Source organism: Centroberyx affinis, unplaced genomic scaffold (assembly GCF_046629955.1).
Source record: "Centroberyx affinis isolate AG114_WGS23_722 - 3 ecotype Tasmania unplaced genomic scaffold, CSIRO-AGI_Caff_v1 ptg003255l_1, whole genome shotgun sequence".
Lineage (NCBI taxonomy): Eukaryota > Metazoa > Chordata > Actinopteri > Beryciformes > Berycidae > Centroberyx > Centroberyx affinis.
The window spans coordinates 88,019-111,754 of NW_027281279.1; the positions used below are offsets into that span (position 1 = coordinate 88,019).

The following is a 23,736-nucleotide window of genomic DNA, read 5'->3' on the forward strand; positions in this document are numbered from 1 at the left end:
ACTGACATGCGAGCGTGTCTTATTCATCTTGTCATTTAATCACCTGTGTAGGATATGCGGTCTAGCAGGAAGTTGGTCTTATTCCCTGTACTATGATGTTGAGCCACAGGCTTTATATGTCACGTTATATGTCACAGGTCCATTAGAAATCCATTCGTTTTTGTGAAGATAAAACCTACTTGTGTTACTATAGCCTAATATTCCTTATAGGGACACATAGTTTGTCTGTGGTACTCATAGCCTAGTGAGTTTATGGAGGTCGTATTTATTGGTGTGTGTATCTGCTGTGGTGTCACTATAATCATTGATGTGGTGGTAAATAAAAAGGTGGGTAAATTAGGACCTCCAGCTGGTGAGTGATAAGGCAACACAACCACACAAATCAATACATAAATTTATGCTTTTTCTGTGATAGGCTATATTAATTTATGTCATAACGATTGGTGCGCAAACTGAGCTTTGCCCTCTAATACATCCTTGATTTATAATATTAGGCCTACCGGAGTTTATACTTGTTCTATTTATATCCTTCTAAAATGATTTTACGATTATTACCTTACTATGTTAGGGAATTAGGCCTGGAAATAATAGGCTATATGGTCTGTCGGTAAACGGGGAACATGGGGTTAAGTTTTTCCCCTTCTGCCGAGCGTTTATCCCTTATAATGGGATGTGCCACCGAGTCGCTCTGCTAGTCTAAGCTACAGCAGGTCAACATATTCAGTGCAAGAGGCGGCGCAACATGGGCTGAGCCTATTTGTAGGGAACGATGAACTGGGGAGCGATATGCCGCCACTGGTCAATGGTCGTGATTTCATCGATAAGGAGCTGAAGTGATTTGATTGATTCCCACCGACAGACATGGTAACACGTGGATTTTTGTGGGTGCGAGGATCCACCGGCTACCAGATGGAATAATTGGCCTACGCATGGGTGTGTTTCAGCGTCCCGGACCGTTCCGATACCGTTCTCACTCTGGGAGCCGGCGATGCGCTCATTAAAGGAAACGGGTTTCGCAAAGACATCCGGAAAACGCATCCATGCGCCACGGCCGCCCCGCATCCCGATATGCGCCTCTGACGATACAAAGCCTTGCTTCAAGAAGCTGCATTGAGATAGCGCACCATCCAATTGGCATGGGTGCGTCAACACGGTTATTTCGCTGTATTTTGCGGATGAGGCTTTGGAGGGCAGTTGTGCAATGAGACAATCTGGAATTATTAAGTAGACTGTATCGATACATAATCCGACAATATGGCTGATCAGAGCAACATCCAGTCTGCCGCCTCCAAGAGTATCCGGCCCTTTAAATCCAGTGAAGAATACCTGTATGCCATGAAGGAGGATCTGGCCGAGTGGCTGAACACCCTGTATGACCTAGATATTACTGCGGACACCTTTATGGATGGGCTGGAGACTGGCTGTGCTCTGTGTCGGCACGCCAACAATGTGAACCGCGCTGCGCTGGACTTCCAGCTGGAATACCCGGAGGCTGCTCAGTCCATGAAGGTGCCAAGCAAAGATGTTGTCTTTCAGTCGCGCAACGTTGTCCCTGGATCGTTTTTGGCACGGGATAATGTGTCCAATTTCATCGGCTGGTGTAGACAGGAGCTCTGGATCAAGGACGTCCTGATGTTTGAGACCAACGACTTGGTGGAAAGATGCAACGAGAAGAACTTTGTTCTCTGCCTCCTTGAGGTGGCGCGTCGTGGGGCCAAGTTTGGCATGTTGGCCCCCATGTTGATCCAACTGGAGGAGGAGATCGAAGAGGAGATCCGGGACCAAGAGAACCTGCGGGATGCGGTGGAGCCGGGGGAGCCAGGAGAGCAGAGCCCGCCCAGCAGGTGTTTCAGTCGGAAGGAGATCAGTGAAAGTGTGGAGGATGAACCTGATCCAGCCCCATTCATCTGGCAGCAGAAAAGAGTTTTATGTGACATGCGAAATTTGGATGAGTTGGTGAGTTGCACGATGAAAAGACAAAAACACAGCCCACTGTATTTTAGCATCATCATATTAGAGCAGTGAACTAAGCTTAAGTGGCGCCACTGGAATGCAAAACAGGCCCTAAAACTGTACCATCATAGAACTGCATTACAAGGTAGGCTATGTTTGATGCAAATTGACATGTAGTAATATTCCTACAGCTCAATTTTTACATAATTTTAACCCTCTTTGCACAGTTTGGAAATACATTGTTGGAATTCCATGCTTCCATGCTTAAACTTGTTAGGAAACCAGTCTGCTTTAATAGAGCTTTAATAGATCTGATGCTAAACAATACGAAGCAGTTGAGAGAAGACCTATCTCTGAGGATGCTCTCCCACAGTAAAACACAGAGCTGTGCCAAAAGTCAAGCACCCTCTCTGAAAACATCATGTCAATGTTATGAAGAAGGCAGGGGCCTTACAGACTGTGGAGTGTGCGTGCATGCATATGTGTGTGTGGCTGAGTGAGTTCAGTTAAATTCTTCTTCACCTGTAGGGTCAGTGTGTGTTTGACACCCAATTCCTCACATTCTCTCACACTCTAGCTCTGAAAAGTCACAGGCAGACTCAGCCAGTGAATGTCAGTTCGGCCCCTACAAGAGGTTAACAGAGATGCAAATGTTTCTTTCAGTTCTCACAAGATATCTTTATCACACCTGTTGCAAATAGTCCATCAAGAACATTTAATACAATATAGTGCTCCCAAAAAAGATCCTCATCAGTGCAGTAGCTCTGTAACTCCAGTACCAACACTACTAAAATGCTACACAACAATGAGAACAAGTCCCTTTTGGCAGTTTGGTTCTAAATAATTTCCTATGCTGTGGAATTTGAACCATCAACCCCTGTCAACCGTCCCGTTAAACCGGCTGAGCCCTGCCGTGGCCTGGCAGCCATAAGCGTGTAAGGATGAAAGAGATATTGTTAGAGCAAAACTAAATGGGCAGATTTAGACGAGCAGAACACGTGCTTGGGTTATGAGTGCGGAAGAGTTAATATTTGAGTGTCGATGAGAAGAGTGAGAACAATGTCGGCCTTTCACACCAGAGATGTGAGGGATAGACGAGGGGGAGGGAAGAGTGAGGAGGGGAGACAGCCGACAGTCACACTCATGCTGGTCAGGCAGCGGAGCAGAGCAATTATTGTGTGACCTCTGTAGACAGAAATAGGAGAGCAAGTGGAGGAGGAGGTGCGCTGCATGTACCCAGGCTGTCTGACTCCAAATACTCACTCATATGACTGTGAGCCGAGGATTATCCAGGCTGAGTGATGAACTTCCATACAGAGACATTTCAGGACAAAAGCTCACTGGAAAACTGCGACGTGTGTTCCTGTCTCTACTCTTCTGTCGCCCCGGCTGACACGCCCCTCCAGCACACACACACACACACACACACACACACACAGTCTTGTCTTGTCTTAGGGACAGTGAATGACAGAGATATTTGACTGGCTTTGACCCATTTAAGAAGTGGCACTCTCAGTCACCATGTCTCCTTGGTGAATAAAATCTCTTCCACTCTCCCTGTCTACCTGAATAAATTGCTTGCTCTGCACCCCCACACAGAAAAAGCCCACGTCAGCAACATGAGTGTCCTCGAGTAAGAGACCAGTAAGGTACTAAGACTAGAGGCTGCAATACCAAAACAATACAATATTACTGTGCTGCTGTATGCTTCAATACTAACACATCCTGTCTAATGACCTCAGCTCTTTTTGATCCATACTGTGGTTTATATGCTATTTTTAATTCCCCATTTGTTTTGGCTCATATCCTGTGTGGGACATAGTTCCACTTAAAGTAGTCACTGCCACCCAATTTCCTGAGCTGTGGTGTGTTGACAAGGAAATCCAGATTTTTATATTTTTGATGAATTGGCCACTGAAGCAGTTTCTTGCTGCAAGGCATTAGGCCTTTATGTCCTTCATGACCTTAGTCAATAGTCTGCAATATACTTGTGCGTATTCCTCTGTATTTCTATCTAATGTAGTAGCCTTACAAGAGATTAGTGTCTCGTAATTACTGGAAACCTCATTGCTAGTCGCCACGAGTGTCCGAAAGGGAGGGAGAAGAAGAAAGTTAAAGGGCTTAGTGATATTTTCATCGGTCCACAGCTGTGAGACCAGGCTGTGTGTCTAGTGCACATGCAGGCAGCGCTGCTTTCCTGCATCATCCAGGATGGGTTGCGTGTCAGGACGGGATGTTTTGGCTCTTCCTCTGTCTTAATGACTTCTCTGAGAGAAAAAAAGCATTAAGCTACATGATAGAGGCCGGAAAAAAATATCAGCGTTCGGTTTAGGAGACAGAGACAGTTTTACTTTGAGTCAGCTTTTAAATGAAGTGTTTTTGAAATACATAATTTATCAACCTATTCAGGACCTCTCTCCCTATTCATATCCCATAACATCATTGATAAAATGTCATTATTAAAGACATTATTTGAAGGCCGTATTATCAATTAAATACCATACCTCTCACTCCCAGAGAGATGTGCACAGCAGATTCAGATGCTTGTGAACAAACAGAAATGCTGTGATCCTTTGGCTCCCATTCAGTCATCAGATTTTCTCTATAAAACTGCGATTGTTGATCTGGCCTCTCTGATTATCCAGTCAAATTTTTAGTAGAACATGTGAGCTGTACAGTTCATGTGTGACCACCAAGTATGTTATGTTGCAGTCCATCTTCTGTAGGTTGAAAAACACCTTCAGAATCACTAATTGTTAAACGCAAGTGTTGAATTCTGGACTATTTAAATATTTATTTTGGGCATTTGATTCATGTGCAGCTCAGTGTATCTCGCTGAGCTTTTTAGCTTTGGCAGCATGGTGTGATATAGATTTTTGGCTCAGTGATTGACTGAGTGTTCAGTCCCAGAACAAGCAAATAAGGTCAAAACTATCATCCTCTTGCTATTGTTCCTTATGCTAAACATTGTTCCTTTAGTAGTGTGGTGCCATCAAACTAATCTTCCCGTTGAGTTCAACAAGAAAATAAAAGAGTGGTGATAACAGGATTACATGTCATTACTATAATGACTGTAGTAACTTTCTCTGTTTAGACAGCATCATCTTAAGCACAACTCTCTCTAGTAAGGACATCTGGCTGTTCAAGAATCATAGTAAATGTGTATCACCAGAAATCACTATTTACTATTTGTCCTCAACACACTTGTCTTGTGAATTTCACAGACTCAAGTTATGCTAATAAGGTTTTCAGAATAAAAAGAAGTCATAATCAAACCACAGTTTACCAACATATGATATGATTCAATAACAGTTTGAGAGGCCAGCTGCTCAGGCCACCTGCTCTGCTGCAGGTAGCTTATCTAACAGGTGTGCCGGATCCCCATGTACAGTAGGTGTCCTATCTTAGGAAAAGCTGAAGTGTATCAAGTGACAAGTGGCAGTTCAGTTCCTCTGTTTGCTTTCCTGGTTACCATAAGCCCTTAGGTAAATACCCAACCTTGCGTCTCCACATGTCCCGCCACTATGTTCTTACTCATCTCCCAGACGTTTTGCCTTTCCACTCTAAGTTGAGGAAGTGACTGACTGGTGTCACTACGTCCTTAGTGTCTCAGTTTGACTCATTGATAATGTAAGTCTGACTGTTCCATTTTCCCACTCCTGGAGAGGCATTTTCATAGGAGCGGTACTGACAGCAGCTGGTTCACGTTCATATATCCCCACATAGTGTTTATCCTTTGCATTAGGGGATTTTCTCAGACATTTCATCTCTACCTACAGATTATGATAGTGATATCAGACTGATTCCATATTTTCCTATATATTGCCAGTAGCCAAAGGCAATGGAACATGGCCAGCCACCTACACAAATAACCTTTTGTATATTTTCTCGGTCTTGCAATTTATGTTGTTCTCTCATCAGTGAACATGGAGAGCAATTAGGCCCTGGGGATAGTTATCTTTGTCAAAACGCATAGCCTTACATACTGACATACCCCTATAATAATTAAAATTACACGTACTGATTCCCTTAATGCACACCCACATTGTTCACATGCTTGCTGCATGCATAGACATCTATACACTTTGTATTCGCACATGCAAACCCAAAGACAATAACGGCAGACCATAGGAGCTTTATAGCCTGAGAGTGCACCATTATAGGCTTCCTTCATTGCCCATCTTTCTTTCTTCCTATTCACTCATATAAACTGGTTCATGTCTCCTCTCACCCCAGGCTTTAACATTCAGCCCTTGTTCATAGTTCATATATGTGTGGGCCCCCTTTTCCCATCCCCCACCTCTTTCCCTTGGAGATGATAAAGCAAAGAGCAGAGCAGTATGTATGCCTTGTTGGTGGCACTGAAGGGGGGGGGGGGGGGGGGTAGACTGATAGACTGTCACTGTTGACAGTAATGTAATCAAAGGCAGTCATCTCACACTAAGATAGACTGATGGCTTTGGATGGAGACCGAACAGTGTCAGACACCAGCAGAGGAGAGGCGGAGAGAGAGAGAGCATGTGCACAATATGCCTATATGGACCCTCTGCTCCATTAGCCTTATGGTTCAATTCATGTATTCAGGAAAAAAAGGGGGAGAAGACAACAGATAGCATGCCTAGAGTGCCTTTACTGTACACTCTGCTAAACCCGACTGGAATAGATTTTACTCTGAGAGAGGGTGGGAGAGAACTGTGAGTGAGCTACAGTATGTGTGAGTGTGAGAGAGAGAGGGAGAGAGAGAGTGAAAGGGAAAAGTAGGTCATCGTGGCTTGCGTTGGGTCAGACTCATACGCTTTGTTGAGAGAGCATGGCATCCTTCAGTGTTTATGCTTCTTGTGTCTTACGCACCCCTCAAAGTGTTTATAATATGGAGGTAAAATATAGTGCAGGCTGAATTCTAACGGTTTAGTCATTTAAAGGTTACATTTTTTTGCCTAGTAGGCTTTGTACAGTGCCAGTACAGCACAGATCTCACTCCTCACCCTTTTCCATGCAGCAGCATTCATGTGGAAAGAGCTGACTCCACACTTTGCATATTGCCCGCTTTATTTCTTTATTTCAGTGTGTGGTGATATCTACCGTGCAACCAGCATGATCGTGTGCATGATTATCATTCAACTGTGTGTTTATCTTAATAGGCTTTGAATATTGTGTCTGTGTGAGTAGTCTGGTTATTTTCTATACCTGCCTGCGGACTCTCCAGACTGGTCTCAGGTGTAGACTGTCAGGATGAGAGGAGAGTCCCTCGCGGGCCATCAACTGATGTGACCTTGGCCCTGTGACAGCTGTCACACTGCAGTGATACAGGGAGGAGTGCTGAGTGCGTTGCAGCCTCATCAAACAAACTGGCAAATTAGGTAGACTCTGGCCTGTGATTTAACTTCCTGCAATGAGTGATTACATTACTATTTGACTGAAGGAGACAAATATCAATGACTTTATTCTCATTACAGTATTTGATTTCCATGGGTTTTCTGTATCCTCCCCGTCCCCCAGTGGGCTGTTTGTCATGTGGCCAGAAGATAGGCATCGATTTTCAGGGAGCGGTTTCCTTGAACTGTAGATGGAACCTGGCCTGGAGCAAGTACAAACCCATTTCACCATGGTAAAAATACAGAGCTGTGCAACATCTACAAGCTGCAGCACATTGCTTTTGTACAGGTTGCACATCCAAGGATATAAAGGCATGTTATGAAACAGTTATTACATTCTTCATTTAATTTCAATGCAAAAGTATAGCCATTATTTACTATATCCTCTCTCCCAATGGAAGGTTACTGGCATTAACCCACATACACCACCTCTCCCTAAGGCGTTTACTCGAGCAGAGAGTTCAACTCTTGTTTTTCCTACTAGTCTCTACTGGTCTAGCCTGTTGGTCCAGCATGCCTGAGTTTTAATGCTTGTATTTGCATTATCACTCAATTCGTCCCCTCAGGATACAAGCCCAACAGCACTTACTGTTCTCCATAAATTCAACATAATTAGAATTCATTCATTCATTCATTTTGATGATCATTTTCCTGCAAACCTCAAATCACTTAAGGGATTAATTTGAGCAGTGGTTGTTGCATGTTTTTCCGTGATGTAGTTCCAGTCTTCTGTGCAGGCTGTCAGGTCAGTGGTTTGATTGGAGAACAGGCTCTGATATGTAGCTGTTTTCAGTATTTGTCCACAGGCTCTAGAAATCCTTAGTTGTGGGTGGTGGAGTAATAACCTCAACTTCCAAAAATCCCCCTCCCTGCCAAGCAGGCGCCCCCTGTGGCCTGGTTTCCAAGAATCTCTGCTTATCTGATGCTACGGTTGTTTTGTCTTGTGAAGATTCCAGTCATGACTAGAGACCCTCAGGCTGAGCAGATAAACTAAAAGAAGAGTCTTGTTCTACCATTTCATATAGTTCACCTAGTATGTATGTGTTGTACCATATAATCTTTTATTTTTCTCATTTTTCCTCAGCCTTGAAAGTATGTGTTATGTCATACAATCCCTACAATTGTCTCTCAGGAGCAGAAGTTCAATCCTGGGAACGCCTAATATGTGAATTCCTGTGGAGTGAATTGTTGCAATGTTCAGTTTTTATTGTTGAAGTTTGGCAATAGTTATCTTCTCCATAACAATCATAAAATGAGCAGCTTACAGCAGGCCAGCACACCTATGTTTGAAGAATGCAATACAGCAAACCATGGGTTAAGGCCTTAGATGGTGGGTTCTCACATGATGAGAAATATGTTCAAATGGACCTTGGTCCTTGAGCAAATTTATTACATTTGAGTCCGAGGCTGAAAAAGTTGAAGAACCAGAGCACTGGTCCTCAAAATATAATAATATTTTTCTGAATTTTCCCAGCACAACAGTGTTTGATACAAATTGCCTTTAAATACAAATTATATTTTATGTAAAGCTCATGACTCTATTATATAGACCAATCAATTCAGACTGGTTCTTCTTCATACTGATTATCCACTCTTTATGCTGTGGTCGAAAATGAAATCCAAATTTTAAAGGTTTTTTTTAATTGTAAATTTGTTGGAGTGGAAAAATATTGACAACTCATGTGCATTCCTTTGTGTGTGTTCATACTGTTAAGATGCAGTATACCGCCCAGGCATGCCGTACTGCAGCCTGTGTCGTTCCACATTGCAAATCAGTAAAGCTAATTGGGAATAGAACCTAAACATCTTTCCCACTCCCATTTCCTGAGTATGTGCATCCCCAGAGTTCGGACAAACCTCAATTTGGCGTTATCTCTTCCATGAATGGCCCTTCAGATGGTTCAGGTCAGGAAGGAAAGGAATGGAGAGATTATGATTATCCTCTAGCTCTGTTGACTCACACTGAACAGATACGATGTGGTCTGAGCTATCAGACAGCAAACATATATCTATATGTTCTGTAAATATAATCTGCTTGGAGACAGACCCAGCAGGTCAGGTCAAAGGGAATTTCACAGTAGTCTCATTAATATAAATGATCAAGGCAATTGCGTTTCATGCAATTCTTGCAAACACGTCTCTGCATTCCGATCATGAGATAGATACAGTAGATTCCAGTATAGGGGCGTGCTGCGGATTGTCGAGTTGCAGTTGTTTTTGTAGTTTCTCTCTCTGTCTCCCTCTCAAACATCTGCAGCTCTTGGTGAAAACGTCTCCCATGTGACCAGCACGCATCCATAATTCATCCTTTTTTGCTGTATTCCAGTTCCACTTCCGCATGTTTCCTGCGTGACCTTGCCTTTCTCCTCCCCTTGTACTGTTCCAATTCTGGCTCTTGCTGGTATGTGTGATGATGTGTGTATTTCTGTCTGTGTGTGTCCTTTGTTGATTCAGTGAAGACGTGGGAAATGCACACTTTCCATGTCAAAGGTTCTACAAAGTAAATACTTCAGAGCTCACTGATGACATTGATTAGCTTATCATAAAGACACTTCACGGTTTAGCTTTGTATCCTGCTCAGTATGTCATGAGACAAAGCGTACACAGTGGTGTTTTACCTTCCTTCTGGAAGAAAACGCATGACCTCAGCTGGATGTCTCTGGGGGAGGTGTTCTGGGGCTTTAAGGAGAGAGGACTGAAAGGCTTTGCTAAAGTAAAAATGAAAAAAGAAAGCAAACTGTACAGTTAAAAAGGGAAGGGTAAGGCTATGTGTGTCTGTTGCCATGGTGATCTTTCCATTAACTCACTAGCTGGGGGTTTTCCAAAGAGGGCTTGTCCACCTACTGACAGAAAGAAAGACTGAGGAACAGAGTGGAGACTGATGGAGAGAAAGAGAGAGAGAGGGGGGTGGGGGGTGGAAATGTCAGCAAAACAAAGAAAGCAAAGACCAGTATAGGTCTGGTGTGATAGTATGTTACTGTAAATACACAGGCTGGACAATGAAGGCTGATAGATGAAAAGGCAGGTGAGGGAGAGCAGGAAAGAAAGGTGGATGGAGGCAGGTGAGAGGGAGAACAGAGAGGCAGGTGAGATGCTGAGACTTAGCACTGATTCCACCCTCCTCTTTAATTAGTGTGGGACATAAAGAAGGGTGCTATTTCAAGAAAATAACAAGGTCCCTCCTTAATCTTCTGAATACGCCATAATCTAGGCATTCGAGGCCAGGCTGTCCAATCCCCACACACACACACACACACACACACACCACAGGCCAGTCCTTTGAGCCCGGTACATGTACAGCACTGTACACAGCCACAGGGTTGGGGCTCAAAACCTGAAAGTTCCCTGTGACATGTCATTTGATGACGTAGCTATCACAGAAACACGTTCCTGCCCTTTGTAATGGCTGCCCTTGCAGTACCGCACATGTGCACATGTTTTCCTACACACATGTATGAAGCAGTTCTTCTTCTCCTCCTGTGCTTGCCTCTCTGTCCACTGTGTTGCTTGGCTTTTCTCCTTTTGCTGCTCCCGGTCTCTCGGTCGACAAGTGTGCACACGCCTTTGTCTGAGAGAGACGCCAAGAAAAACATCAAAGTTGTCCAATCCCGCGAGAGCCGGGGCCTACGCAACGCAGGCGGCTCTCGCTCCACCCTGCAGTTCTGTCTGACTCCAGTGCCTAATAAGCACCCCCAACCACACCACAGCAAGGGCACCAGCTCTGACTCTCTCAATTCAAAACCCATCTGGCACCGCAGGCCTGCTGACATCACCGCCAGTCTGGTTTTTGAACTCTCTCCCCTCATCTTATAGTATTGCCACCAGAAACAATGTCATGTAAAGGCCTAGAGAGAGAGAGAGAGAGAGAGAGAGAGAAAGAGAAAGAGCATTCATTAGCATGTCAACATATGCATTTTGAGTTTGATTGCGCTTTTTGGTTGTGCTTTAATGACACGTTACCAAAGTGTTCTTGGGAGATGAGGCAATGCTTTTTGTGTGGGAAGGGAGAGAGAGAGGTGGGGCACTCTATCACCCAGTAGGTGCTTGGAGAGAAAAGTTGGCAGGAAGATGACACACACACACACACACACACACGCCCTCAAGCACACAGACAGCCAAGGCTGCTCATTTCTCACACTATAAAATGGAGTCATTGTGTTGCTGACACATAGCGCTCAGGTCCAGAGGAGGTTTGGTCACGGCTACAAATATATGAGTAAACATGACGTCATATGAGGGAATTGAAGTGAGGAACAGGAAGGGGTCGCAGCGTGGGTACTGTAGCTTCCTCTTGCTCCTCTCAGACGCTGTGTCATGTTCCTCTGTTCTAGCTGTTAAACCAGCCTGTTTTGTTTCAGGTGCGAGAGATTCTTGGCCAGTGTTCCTGTCCAGCTCAGTTTCCCATGACCAAGGTGTCGGAGGGGAAGTACAAAGTGGGAGATTCCAGTGCGCTGATCTTCATAAGGGTATGTCCTCGCCATGAAACACAACAAACTATCACATCAAAACAAATGATCTGTGTTCATAGATAATAGGTATAGCTCACTAGATGCATGTATTGAAATGCAAATAATGTTAAAATCAAGATGTTTTGCACAAGCTGCTCTTCTGCTTTGAAAGTCAAATACAGTACTTGTTCATAGGCAGTGCTGGGAAAAACTACTTCACACTGAAAAATTGATTTTATTGTCTCAAAAATGCTTAAATTTTATATCACTGTATATTCCAGTCTTTAAATTTTAAATTCTGAATTAAAATCTGAACTGTTCAAAACAACTACCAAACTTACTATACTAACTATAAAACGTAAGCCAAAACTCAAACTACTAGTTCATCTGCATGTGTCTGTGCAACTAATTTGTGCCACATAGTACACAAAACTGTGAGGCCTGCATTGATTGCATGGTATCAAAGGAAGCATGCAGTGTTGGCAGATAGCATCACATGTTGATACAAGAAGAATGAAAACAAGGTCATGCAGCAACAGACAGATCATTCAGATGCTTGGTTGCATCAAAGCCTCGTGAACTAAACAGTATATATAAGAGCGTAGTGATTTCTCTCTCTCTCTCCTGTTGGTGTTTACAAGCTCCCTTCATCTGGCCCACACCCAGCGCACTACTTTGGCTTTTGGTTCCCTGCCGTCTCCCAGTGAGACACAAATAGAGCTTTGGGTCATTTCCTGTGCGGGCCCTTATCTTGGCTGCAGCCTGTTTCTACTAGACTCTTTGTCTCAGTTTCAGTCCTAAGAGTTGCCACTGGACCTCCCAGGACTGGGCAGGAAGGCCGGTGGATACCGGGGATCGATTCGGTTTCACTTACCTTTCATGTACCTCAGCTTGATTAATGGACTCACAGGATGCCATTCCAAATCGTCTGCATTTACAGGATAGGTCTGTCTCACCATCAATAATGTCAATATTTCCACACTTTGGGAGGCACCGCTCTGTCCAGACAAGAAGATGTGGTACATGCTACATGTTGAAATGTTTGGCACACCCCTGACTGCAAAACCTGAGACAAAACTGCTTTTTTTAATTTCTTGGATGTCAGTATGTCCATCTGTCAGAAGAAATAAACTATGCATGTACTTCTAAAAAATAAGTAAATGTCCTGTGCACTGACCTTAGTGTGATTAGCAGTGAGACAGAGTGTAATGTTGCATGTTTAAATTGGTGAGGAACAGCCATGTTAAACGTGGTTGTGGTGCAGTTGCGTGTGTGTGTGTGTGTGTGTGTGTGTGTTGGGGAGCCTTTGGCTTGTCAGATTAGCCCCCTTCATACGGTCTCCGCCCTCTCCTTATTCCTTACTGAGGATGACAGTGATTATGTGTATGCCCCAGCAGCTACAAGAGCAGCCAACACGCTTCCCTTATTCATCTGAGGGGAGGAAGCTAGCGGCCACCTTGAAAGCCAACAAGCCCCTATTCAGCTGCCAAAGCTCTGACAAGGAGCCTGGGCTGAAGGAGGGGATGGAGTGGAGAGAGGGAGTGGGGGAAAGGGCTGCATGAACAGAAGGGGAGCGGTGATGGCATCCTCGTCCCCGGGGAGGTGGTCCGGTGCGAGGAAGAGATGCCTTGAGTCGCGGGGCACAGCGGCTGAAATGAGCCATGAGCTTGATCTTAGAACTTACAAGCAAGATTTAGAGAGAAATTGGTTCAGCCCGCCCCCGCCGTGATGACAAGACGTCTCTGTTCGCTGTTGCCATAGAAACAGGGATTGGGTCTCTACAGTGGTGGAAGGCTGTGATACCCCTTCAGTGGTTTGCAAAATCAGGCAGCTGATCATAGATCTGGAGTAGCACTGGTCCCTAAGAACCTACTCGGCCTTATCAGACTCCTCACAGCTGCCACATGATGGTCATGTACCGTCACACTAACAGTAAACCTGTTACTGACATAAGGCCAGAGCAATGGAGAGTAAGCAGTTTATATTCTCAGGTCTGATAGAGTTAAGCAGATTAGCTGTTTTGACGGACTTGATATAGTAGGGGAGCACGGCAGAGGATGAAGAGACTTGTAGTGGATTGGCAGAGACTTTAATGGATAGAAGGTGGAGTGAGACTTTGATGCTGCAGTGTAGCACGTGCGATATCAGTTCCTCTGATCATCTGTGTCTGTGGCCTCTCTCTCTCCATGGCTGGGACCTGGGGATGAGAGGCCATGCCACATGTGATTTGGTGCAGATAAGCCCTGTGCCAGCCCACACAGATGCATCCTTATGGCTTTGCCTTGCCTGCCCTCAGAGACACAGCACAACCTTTGAAACATGTGGCTGGCAGACCCTATTACACAACCCAGGGCAGGGGACGCATCCACGAGACTGTCACGTCAGGCAAAATGTCCTGCTTCAGTGAAGACGGCTTCTGCCTGGAGGGAGAGAGGCTCTTCGTGTGGATGTGTGTGCCTCAAAGAGTAGCGGAGAGTAGGAAGTCGCATACAGTATCCACCGACGTCTTCTGTTATTGTTAGCTAGGCCCCCTCTCCTCTCTGCTCCTCTCCCCGTTAACTGAAATCACAGAGCCAAGGAGAGGACCGGAGGGGTAAGTTGTTACCATGCTAATTCACCCTCTGAAAACATGGGGAAGCCAGCTGAGAGGCAGGGAGACAGAGAGAGAGACCAGAAAAGAGTGTCTTTCATGGTGCTACAGCTCTTTGTTATTCTCCCCTTCTCCGTTTAATTGTGAGTTGGCATGGCAATGAACAGCGCTCATAATGGCAGCAGCTGGGGGTGATGTGGGAGAAAGAGGGGGTGCGGGGGAGGGAGAGGCAGGGACATAGGCAGGGGTGCAGCTAATGGGACTGTTACATAACACTGAGGGCAGGCCAACCGCTCAGCAAGCTGCCCCACTTGTAGAATTTGCATATCCATTGACTTGATCTGCAGTCTGTGTGGTATTGCAGTTTATTAAAATGTTTAGCCATCAGCATAATTTTTTTATTTGTGCATGCAAGAGTGTGTTAGTTTCTGTTTATCTATTAAAGCCTTGTTTGTCTCTTTCCCCTTCAGGTTCTTCGCACCCATGTGATGGTGCGTGTCGGGGGCGGCTGGGACACATTAGAACATTATTTGGACAAGCATGACCCGTGTCGCTGCGCTGCATTTGGTGAGGTCACTTCCTGTTCCCTGCCAGCCCCTTACAAAACAACTTCATTGTTATGTCTTGGTGTTGCATCTCATAATTCATAATACATTTATGATTTCAAGGAGCTGATTCACATCTAATGTACAATGCTTCAGGCTAGGAGCACACAATGTTGGGAAATACATGGAAAATCAGTCCCACTAGACGTATGACTTGTATGACTTGTATGACTTGTATGACTATACAATTTATGCAATTATACAATCATTGTCATTTCACATATTATGAACTATCAGCGTATATCATATTGAACCCTGATCAAAATTATTATATATCCAGCCAAGAAATATAGGTCTGCAAAAAGTATGCACTTTTGAAATGGAGAATGTGTAGTCACCCAGATTCTATCCCACCTTTCCCCCAACTATCTGATTAAAGATCATGTCCCAGTGTGCAAATACTAACCCTAACCCACCATAAAGACTTGTTAGTCCTCATAAACTGGACTAGATACCTGCCATAACCATAACCATAACCATAAACATATCAGTGTTAATGTTTACTCTCACTTTAATAGGCAGCACAGTGACACTTCCAATGGTCACTGGGTTTGATAGTCCTTCCTTATCCATGGGTACACATTTCTTCTAAAGTGGTGATGTCAGGGGCCTACTGTTGGGATTGGACAGCTGACACTAGCTGGAGTCATATTTGGTGTTGCATTTCTAACCAACAGAGGCCATGATGAGCAACATACTGATAGTCTCTTGATAGGAGTGGGCCTTCTGTGTTCTATAACTGTTCTCCCAAAATGGCAGGATCATCAGCATGTTTCTGATTGGCCAGTTTCACAAGTAAGGCCCCATCTCCCTACCTCAGGGAAGTAGCAACCTAAGATACAGTATGTTATCCACTGTCACTATCTAAAAGCTTAATGATATGGATATGGTTGTCAGCTGTGATTTATTTCTGGACCTCTCTTGATGACTGTTATCCTCTGTGATGCTGCAGGTGTTTTCACAGGCTGTCTGTCTATGTTAGGTATATGTTTGTCCTAACCACGTGTTACCATTTTTCTCCCCAGCCCACCGTTACCACCAGGCTAAGGCCAGTGGCCAGGGTGGCCAGAGCAAGTCCTCGAGTGCACACTCTTCCCGCTCCACTAGCCCAGGTCCTCACTGGCGCAATGAAGGCATTGCACCCTACAAACTTCCTGACAGGCGCAACCTGGAGCCTCCCTCTGCCCCATGTGCCCCCTCCTCCTCCACGCGGCCTGGCCGCTCTCAGCACCCTTCTGGCCACACCGAGTCAGACACCAGCGCTGGACGAACTCTGCTCCCACGGCCGCCACGAGACCGCTCAGAGCCCCGCCACTTTAATCCTCTCAGGTGAGTGTGTACGTCTGTGCAAGTGTGCGGATAAGTGTGTGTGCTGCCGCTGTGTGTCATCATGATAAGAAATTAATCTCTCACAAGCAGCCTGGCGGGCGGCATTTCAATGGTTTTCAATGCTTGCTCTTTTACGCACACAGACACAGACACACACACACACACACACACACACACACACACACACACACACACACACACACACACACACACACACACACACACAAACACAAAGAAATGCACATATACACACAAAATACACAGGGCAGGAAGCCACAGATTAGACCAGAGCAGATTTCTCTAATCTCAGGTGACATTGCCCTCATAAAGTCCATCCCACACAGCCGTTCTCCTGCACCCCCTAGTGGCTACAACACACACCGCTTGGCCCGCTCCACCTTCCTCTCTCCCCTCTCTTTTCTCCCCTCTCTTCTCTCCTCCTCCTCTGCTTTGGTTCAGTTAATTACACTAATGACTGGCTGAACTTGGCTGGGATTCTGTTGCTCAAGCTTCTGTTTCCCTTGTTTTACCATGGCACACAGTTGATGAACTGAGTCAGTGTGAAGCCAATGGCAAAGGAAAACACACATTTCTTTTCACTGATATGCTTATGATGTGGCTTATCAATGATAGTCAGAGTATTGGCATGTTAAGGCCAACATAGCTCTTTTTATGGGATATAAAGAGAATTAGAACTGCCTGCACTCCTCATGAGGTCCGCAGAAAGTTGAGTTGGTCACATACCTTCCCTATACGTCAGTCTGGAGGCGCCATTGTTTAACACAATTACGAGGCGAGGGGTGGTTTACTTTGGCTTCTAGCCAATGTGTGGCTCATTTTCCACATTGAACGACGGCTCAGGCCAGACGTCAAGGCAACAGCTCTTTCAAATTAACCCTGTGTGGGTGGGGCATCCCCGTCAAGTGCGCCAGACTAGATAAAGCCTAATCTGACAACTATCCCTAGACAACTGTTCACAGCTCTCCTAACTAGGGAAGTAGGTCAACAGGTGGGCTCCATGGAAACAAAACACCATGTCTGAGTGTAAACACATTTGATTTCTGAGGATGACTTTAGAGTTAGAGTAAATTGCTAATTAGATATTACTTTACTTTTATGTATCTTTGTATTACTGGGTATCATAGTAATTCTCTTTGTACCATACTACATTACTGCATGTCTAGATTTGGTAAAAAAAAATTCAGTAAACAACCGATACTCGCGGAGTTGATTATACTGGTGGACCTGAGGGTCCCACTAGTGCGTGACAGTATAGTGGTGTGGTGTTTGGGAAGGGCAGCGCTGTGTGTGGGGTTAGAAAATCTACAGGACCTATAATCCTGACCCCACTTGTTCTCATCTTCCCTGTAATCTCCCTGGCTGTCACTGCCCACTGTTCCAAGAAGCACCAAGCCTTAGGTTGGTCAGACTGTCTATGCACAGTAGTGGCAGGCTGGGAGGTATTCACAAATCCTGAACGTCACACATTAGAGGTCACCTCATGGACTGAAGGCAGATGATATTTACTGTAAATCTGTTACTGCCATGAGAGTTGAGTCAGAGGCCATATGGTGCTGTAAAACCTATTGCTTCACGGGACATGTGAACAGGTTCTTCCCCTTTGTCACACTTCCAAGACATAGCCAAGCAACCAGCCGATACTAACACCAAAAACGTATGCATCATGTCCTACATACATTAAAATTTTTGTTATTATTTTAAACATACATAAGTAACAGTCTTTTTCTCCTCCCTCTGTTGCAGGAATAAGGAGACAATGATGCCAGTGACAAGGCGTCTATCTGGAGACAGTGACTCCTCTACAGCCTCCTCTAAGGGAGGAGGAGGAGGAGGAGGAGTGGGAGGAGGAGGAGGGGGACGGTACTCTCTGGGGAACACCTCACGTCGCTCTGGTGACGAGGTAGTCCTACTTGTCAACCGTAAGGAGGGGAAGCATGTGATTGAGAGGCCTGGAGCTGGAAATCAGATCCCAGCTCTGCGTCCCCCGCTGCCCCGTGCGCGCAGCCACTCTCGGGAACGTCCTACGCTTGCTCCCATACTCAAACCTAACCCCCCGCAAGCACCCTCTGATGGGACCCGGACCTCCCGTGCAGAGAGGGGGCGCTCCCTTGGAAACGAAGGCCCCAGGAGGCTCCAGCCCCCCCGTTCCCACAGCCAGGGAAAGTTAACCAGCCGTACTCGCTCCAACGATGCCAGCCCTGGGCCCACTACCTGCTACAGAGACCCCCAGCCCCCACCCTCAGACAGACGCGAGGACCTTCGGGCCAAACAACTGCCCCCATCCTCCCCCAGACTAGGTGGTGGTTTCAGCAGGAGGCAGTCATCCTCATGCTCCAACTCACCTATTAAAGGGGTCCAGAGCAACTGCAGCAGCCCCAGTAAGAAGACAATAGTCACTCCCAGGCCTCCTGCTCCTCGCTCCCCCTCTGTAGGGAAAAGCAGGCTATTGCCACCAGTCACTTCAGGAGGCCGACGTTCTCCCCGCAACTCTCACCACCATGGTACCCGCTCCCCTCGGACCTCGCACGGCCCTCGATCTGCTGGGCGAGGCCATCATAGGAACTGGTCTGGGTTGGAGCGCCAAGAGCCAGAGGAGGAAGGAATAGGCTTTGGCTTCCAGATGCTGCCAACACTGGACCCCCAAAAGGAGCAAGACCTCTATCGCAGTTTCGAGGCTGAGTTCCTGGCCAACACACAGCAGGTCAGAGGAGGGCCTAGTAGAGCCCCAGGGGGAGCTACCCTGCAGGTGGCCGTATCTGCACCCGCAAAGCAGGGGGTTGGAACACACACAGTGCCAGCCACCACTGATTCTAATGTCACTGACTCTGCCTATTCCTCCTCCAACTCTTCCACCTCCTCCCTGAACGTAGGGGCAAAGATAGGAACTCTGCCTGACCTCAGGGAATCCAAGAGAACTAATCCCCGTCACTTCTCACTGGAGGACCCCTTGAATTTACTGTATGGCCACAGCTCAGGAGGACCACATAACTGTGGGCATGGAGAGCCTGAGCGCTGGGGGGAGCGTGGAGGGGGTCTCAAGAAACTCCCAGCTATTTCTAGCTCCATTGAGGAGAGGGAACCTCTCTCTACCCTGCCTGACCTTAGAGACACAGAGTCAGCCAGATTGATGAATCAGGTCCCCTCACAACCTGCTTTCAACTCCAGGAATATGAATGGAGACCTTGGAGGTTGCCCTCCTACAGGGGTGCTGGTGGGCCAGCAGGGTCAGCTTGGCTGGGGCTCAGGGCCTGAGGGAGATGTTCCTCTGGAGGATCATCAACCAAACCTACCCTATGACCTGGAGGATGGTGATGCCAATGATGACCTTCCTCCCCCAGAGGCCTGCCCCTCGCCTGTGGCCCTGCCACCCTCTGAGGACTGCTCCTTCCAGGACTCCTCTAGTGAAAACTCTTCCATGTGCTTCAGTCTGAGCGAATCTCATTCTGATTCTCCCCCACCATCTTCGCCCCTGGCCAACGGGGACACTGATGAAGAAGCGCTGCGGTCAACGAAAGGGCAGAAGAAGACAGATCGAGTATCCTCTATCTATAAACTCAAGCTGAGATCCAGGATCAGGCCTCGCACTGACAACAGGCCGGACAACAGCCCCTCACGTATCCCCACCCCAGTCAGCTACAGAGATCTGCAGGCACACGACAACCGCTCCCCCTGCCACACCCCTCCACTCTCCCCTCAGAGCCCCCACTCTAACGGCCACCCAGCCTCACGCAAGGGCCTGCACCAGGCCTTCGCAGATCTGATCCACCCACAGCCACGCTCCCCAGCCATGGGCAACAAAGAATGCTCCTACCCCGGACAATCAGGGAGCCTGGACACTGAAGCCTGGATGTAGCACAAAGCTGATGGGTATGACACAAGGGGGATCTGTTGTTATATGAACGCTGACTACTATGTAAAAAAAAGACTGGAGACCGGGCTATAGACTGTTTTCATTGCATGTCACACACTCCTTCTTTTTTCACTTAGTTTTGCCCCTTCATATCTGCAGGGGGTTCCCATGATTTTTTTGCACTCAAGCCAAATTATTTATTACCAAATGAATGGTCTGTAATACTAGTTTTACTTTTACTTTTTATGAATGCATGGGGATGCTTTTGCCAGTCATAAGGTGTCTTTTGCAATATACTTGTGAAAATCTCATGATTGCTGCAACTGCAGAGAGATAGAGAGAGAACATATGCTGCCATGTGCCCCGCTGAAGGGCATGGTGAAGTGCCAGGGACTTGAAGATGTAACCCTAGTGGAACACTAGAAACAAATCAGATGGATTGGCTCCCTCTTGTGGTTTGCCACAGCATTACTGCTTGCCTTGATAGTCATAATACTGGTAGGATGACTGTGGTATCGTTCATTGTCACTCAGCATTGGGGGTCTTGATTTATGGCAATTTTTGCTCAATATATGAAAATCTACAATAGTCTAATATGTAACATAGACATATGGGTACCCCCATAATCTTTCTGACTTAATACACACTACATATTCTACACTACCAATCTCCATAAAAGTGTCTACTGTTGTTACTGTATGATGTCACCTTCTCACAACCAATCAATGTAGTCCAGATAGAAGATGTTTGTTTGTAAGTGCTTAGTGTATTATAGGTTTTTAACATTCTTTTTGAATGCAGTAAAACATAATTTTAATTCTATTTCTTCTGCGATGTGGAATAAGGGTAAGACTATGAGGAGCAGTGAAAATTATATTTGTCATTGTCACTGAAACAGAAATGTTGAGTTCTTCCTCCAACAATACTGTACCCTGGAATTCAGTACTAAATATATATGTGCAAAAATTAAATGCATAGGAGGATGAATGTGTAAATACATGTACATGTGCATATGTATATGTATACTCACAGACAGACGTGGGTATTGTGTATATAACAGGAATTGAATATATAATGTACATATTCACTGTATTAAGTTCTATGCTGCCTTAGCTATGCAATATTGGTGTTGGAAATGCCTTGACAATTCCCTTTGCCTTAAAATGTATTTGCAGGTTTTTGAATGTTTTTGCCCAACATCAGTGAGCTCTATTGAGCAACATTACATTGCCATCATTACCAGTTTTCTGGAAATAGAAAATGGATAGTTTGAGTGGGAATGTGGGAAAATGTGGGGAGCATTGCCAATTTTGAATATAACAAATACTTGATGTACATATGATACACATACAGATAATTTATTGCCTCTGAATCCTATTAGGCTGTCACATCAGTATAAGAGTTATTCTCTTCTTTTGAACCAAGGGAAGCCATATAGCCTACTGAACAGATGGATTTCAATTAATCTGTCACATGACAATCTATGGTGACATCTAGTGGCTAAAGAAAAATTTGTTTGGCTTTGTACACAAAGTAACCTTGATTTCTTGGCACACCTAGCTTGGATGCACAATGCAATTCCTTTCTTCCATATTCTTGGATTGACATCTTCCTGTACTGATTGATGTAGAGCCGATAACGATGGTATAGTAAGGTCAACTGTGATGGAGAAAGAGTTGTTTTGACTTGAGTGACTGCATGTGGAATAGCACATGAATAATAGATAATGTAAAGGATATTAAGGTTCTATTGTTAAACTCTTGCACAGTTGTTATCAATGTAAGAGCAAGAGTCCATCCACTTCTGTTTTTGGCTTTTAACAGGTTTGGACTTTGTAAAATATCTTTGAAGGTGTAAATGCGGGAACTATATTGTCAGTGTCCTGCAGAAGCCTCATACCTCCATAAAAACAACTTTTTTTTGTGAATTAAGAACAATTGGTTGATTGTCCCAAAAACACTATGGATTTCTGATATTTTACAATGATTTTGGTTTACATTGATTGGACAATGCATTCTTGGCTTGATCCCATGGTCAGGAAATATTTTCCACAGATGTTGTGGGGACAATATCCCCATCAGTTAGAGTAAAAAACGTAAAGTAAAAAAAAAGAAATAAAAACATTTTGCAGGGCACTGACACTATAAAAGAGAGTTTGCAGTGAATGGGGTAGAAATAAAGAGTGTGCATATCTTTCGATGTACATACTATATATGTACAGGGTAGAAGTGACGAAGGAAGTCATGTTGGTCTTATTTATTTAATTTATGAAATGAAGTCTCATCGGTCTGAAGTGACAGCTGTGTCCCAAGTACTGTAAGTGAACTGTAAGTGTTTATGGAAAATCCAATGGAGACGGGGTCCAATATGTACAAATGCCATTCTTTCACAGGTTCTTAAGTTTTTGCCTATAACCTAATGTAAAGGGAAGACATCAGTTCGAAATGTTGCCGAATTAACTTGAAAGTCACAGGTTTTTAATAAAGATTGGATTGATTCTACACACAACAACCGCCACAAGTATGCACTGTCTTGCCACACTCAAAGATATAGTAATTTGATGTAATGCTGACTCTTCTTCACAGCCATGAATCATTTCTGATGTTAGCATCATTACTGTCATGGCTACACTGACCCAATAATCAGCTGATTATCAATTTCACAAACATGTTTTCTAGTTGTCTAAAGTTTGAATTGTTGTTATTAAAGTTAGTCTGTCCATGATGGCTTATTTTAATACTTAACATTATGCATGATGATCAGCTGGTGTCTGAAAAAAAAATCGACCAGTTATGTGAACTGTGACTTCATGTAATCATGCCATCACATCGGGTAATCAATCACTTAGAGAGTGACTATCCTCTCTAAATTAGTTCTTTGTCCCGCACAGCTTTGTAAATTTCATGAACCTCACTTTCTCTCTCTCTCTCTCTCTCTCTCTCTCTCCCCCAGTCAGCAAAATTTGAATGTTCATCATCAGAAATAATTTCTTTTCTTCCTTTTTTTTTTTTTTTTGCTAATATTATCTTCGTTATCTTCTCTAAAACTTCAGTTAAATGTACAAAGTGCTTGACATTGTGGAATTTGTATGCATTAAATAGCAATACTGCAATACCAATATCTCACAATTTTTTGAAGATGAAATGCTGTCAAGTTGTTGTAATAAATATTTTCCTCTGAAGTTTATGAGTCTGTTCTGATCCATTTTTTTTTCAAGCAGAGCATTTCCTTTTTTTTCCTCTTCTCATATTTTTTAGTACAACAGGGAAAGATGTAGACAAGCTGGGTCACTGAGCAGAAACTGGCTTTGGATTCTTTGTAGGCTTGTGGCCTTTTAGAGCAGCGCTTGCATGTGGAAGTGAGTATTGAGAATAATACACTGTTATTCTTCACACACAATGTCATGTACTTCCTTCTTGTAGCCTATTCTAATAGAGTATTTATTTGGTGTGGAGGATTTTAGGTATCTAGATTGTCCAGTCTGGTATAGCCCAAACCCCAATGATCTCTTTGTAGGGGTTTTTGAGTATGAAATAAAACATGGATTGAAACTGCATACTATGAA

The 23,736-nt window shown here is 44.8% G+C and overlaps 1 protein-coding gene across 1 annotated transcript; it reads left to right on the forward strand.

Moving 5' to 3' along the window:
- Positions 1 to 1,183: 1,183 nt before the first annotated feature.
- On the forward strand, positions 1,184 to 23,291 carry LOC139660236 (GAS2-like protein 1). The gene is made up of 5 exons (XM_071538332.1): positions 1,184 to 1,956; positions 11,687 to 11,794; positions 14,837 to 14,933; positions 15,997 to 16,300; positions 18,065 to 23,291. Exons 1-5 carry the CDS (start codon positions 1,255 to 1,257, stop codon positions 20,172 to 20,174), a joined length of 3,321 nt encoding a protein of 1,106 aa, XP_071394433.1. The 5' UTR covers positions 1,184 to 1,254; the 3' UTR covers positions 20,175 to 23,291.
- Positions 23,292 to 23,736: the final 445 nt, after the last annotated feature.

What these genes read in the sequence shown, in the direction of transcription:
- LOC139660236 (XM_071538332.1), top strand. Translation starts at nt 1,255, where the DNA reads ATGGCTGATCAGAGCAACATCCAGTCTGCCGCCTCCAAGAGTATCCGG. An exon ending in TGCGAAATTTGGATGAGTTG is followed by an intron (nt 1,957 to 11,686) that starts GTGAGTTGCACG and finishes GTTTTGTTTCAG; the next exon opens with GTGCGAGAGATTCTTGGCCA. An exon ending in CGCCACTTTAATCCTCTCAG is followed by an intron (nt 16,301 to 18,064) that starts GTGAGTGTGTAC and finishes CCTCTGTTGCAG; the next exon opens with GAATAAGGAGACAATGATGC.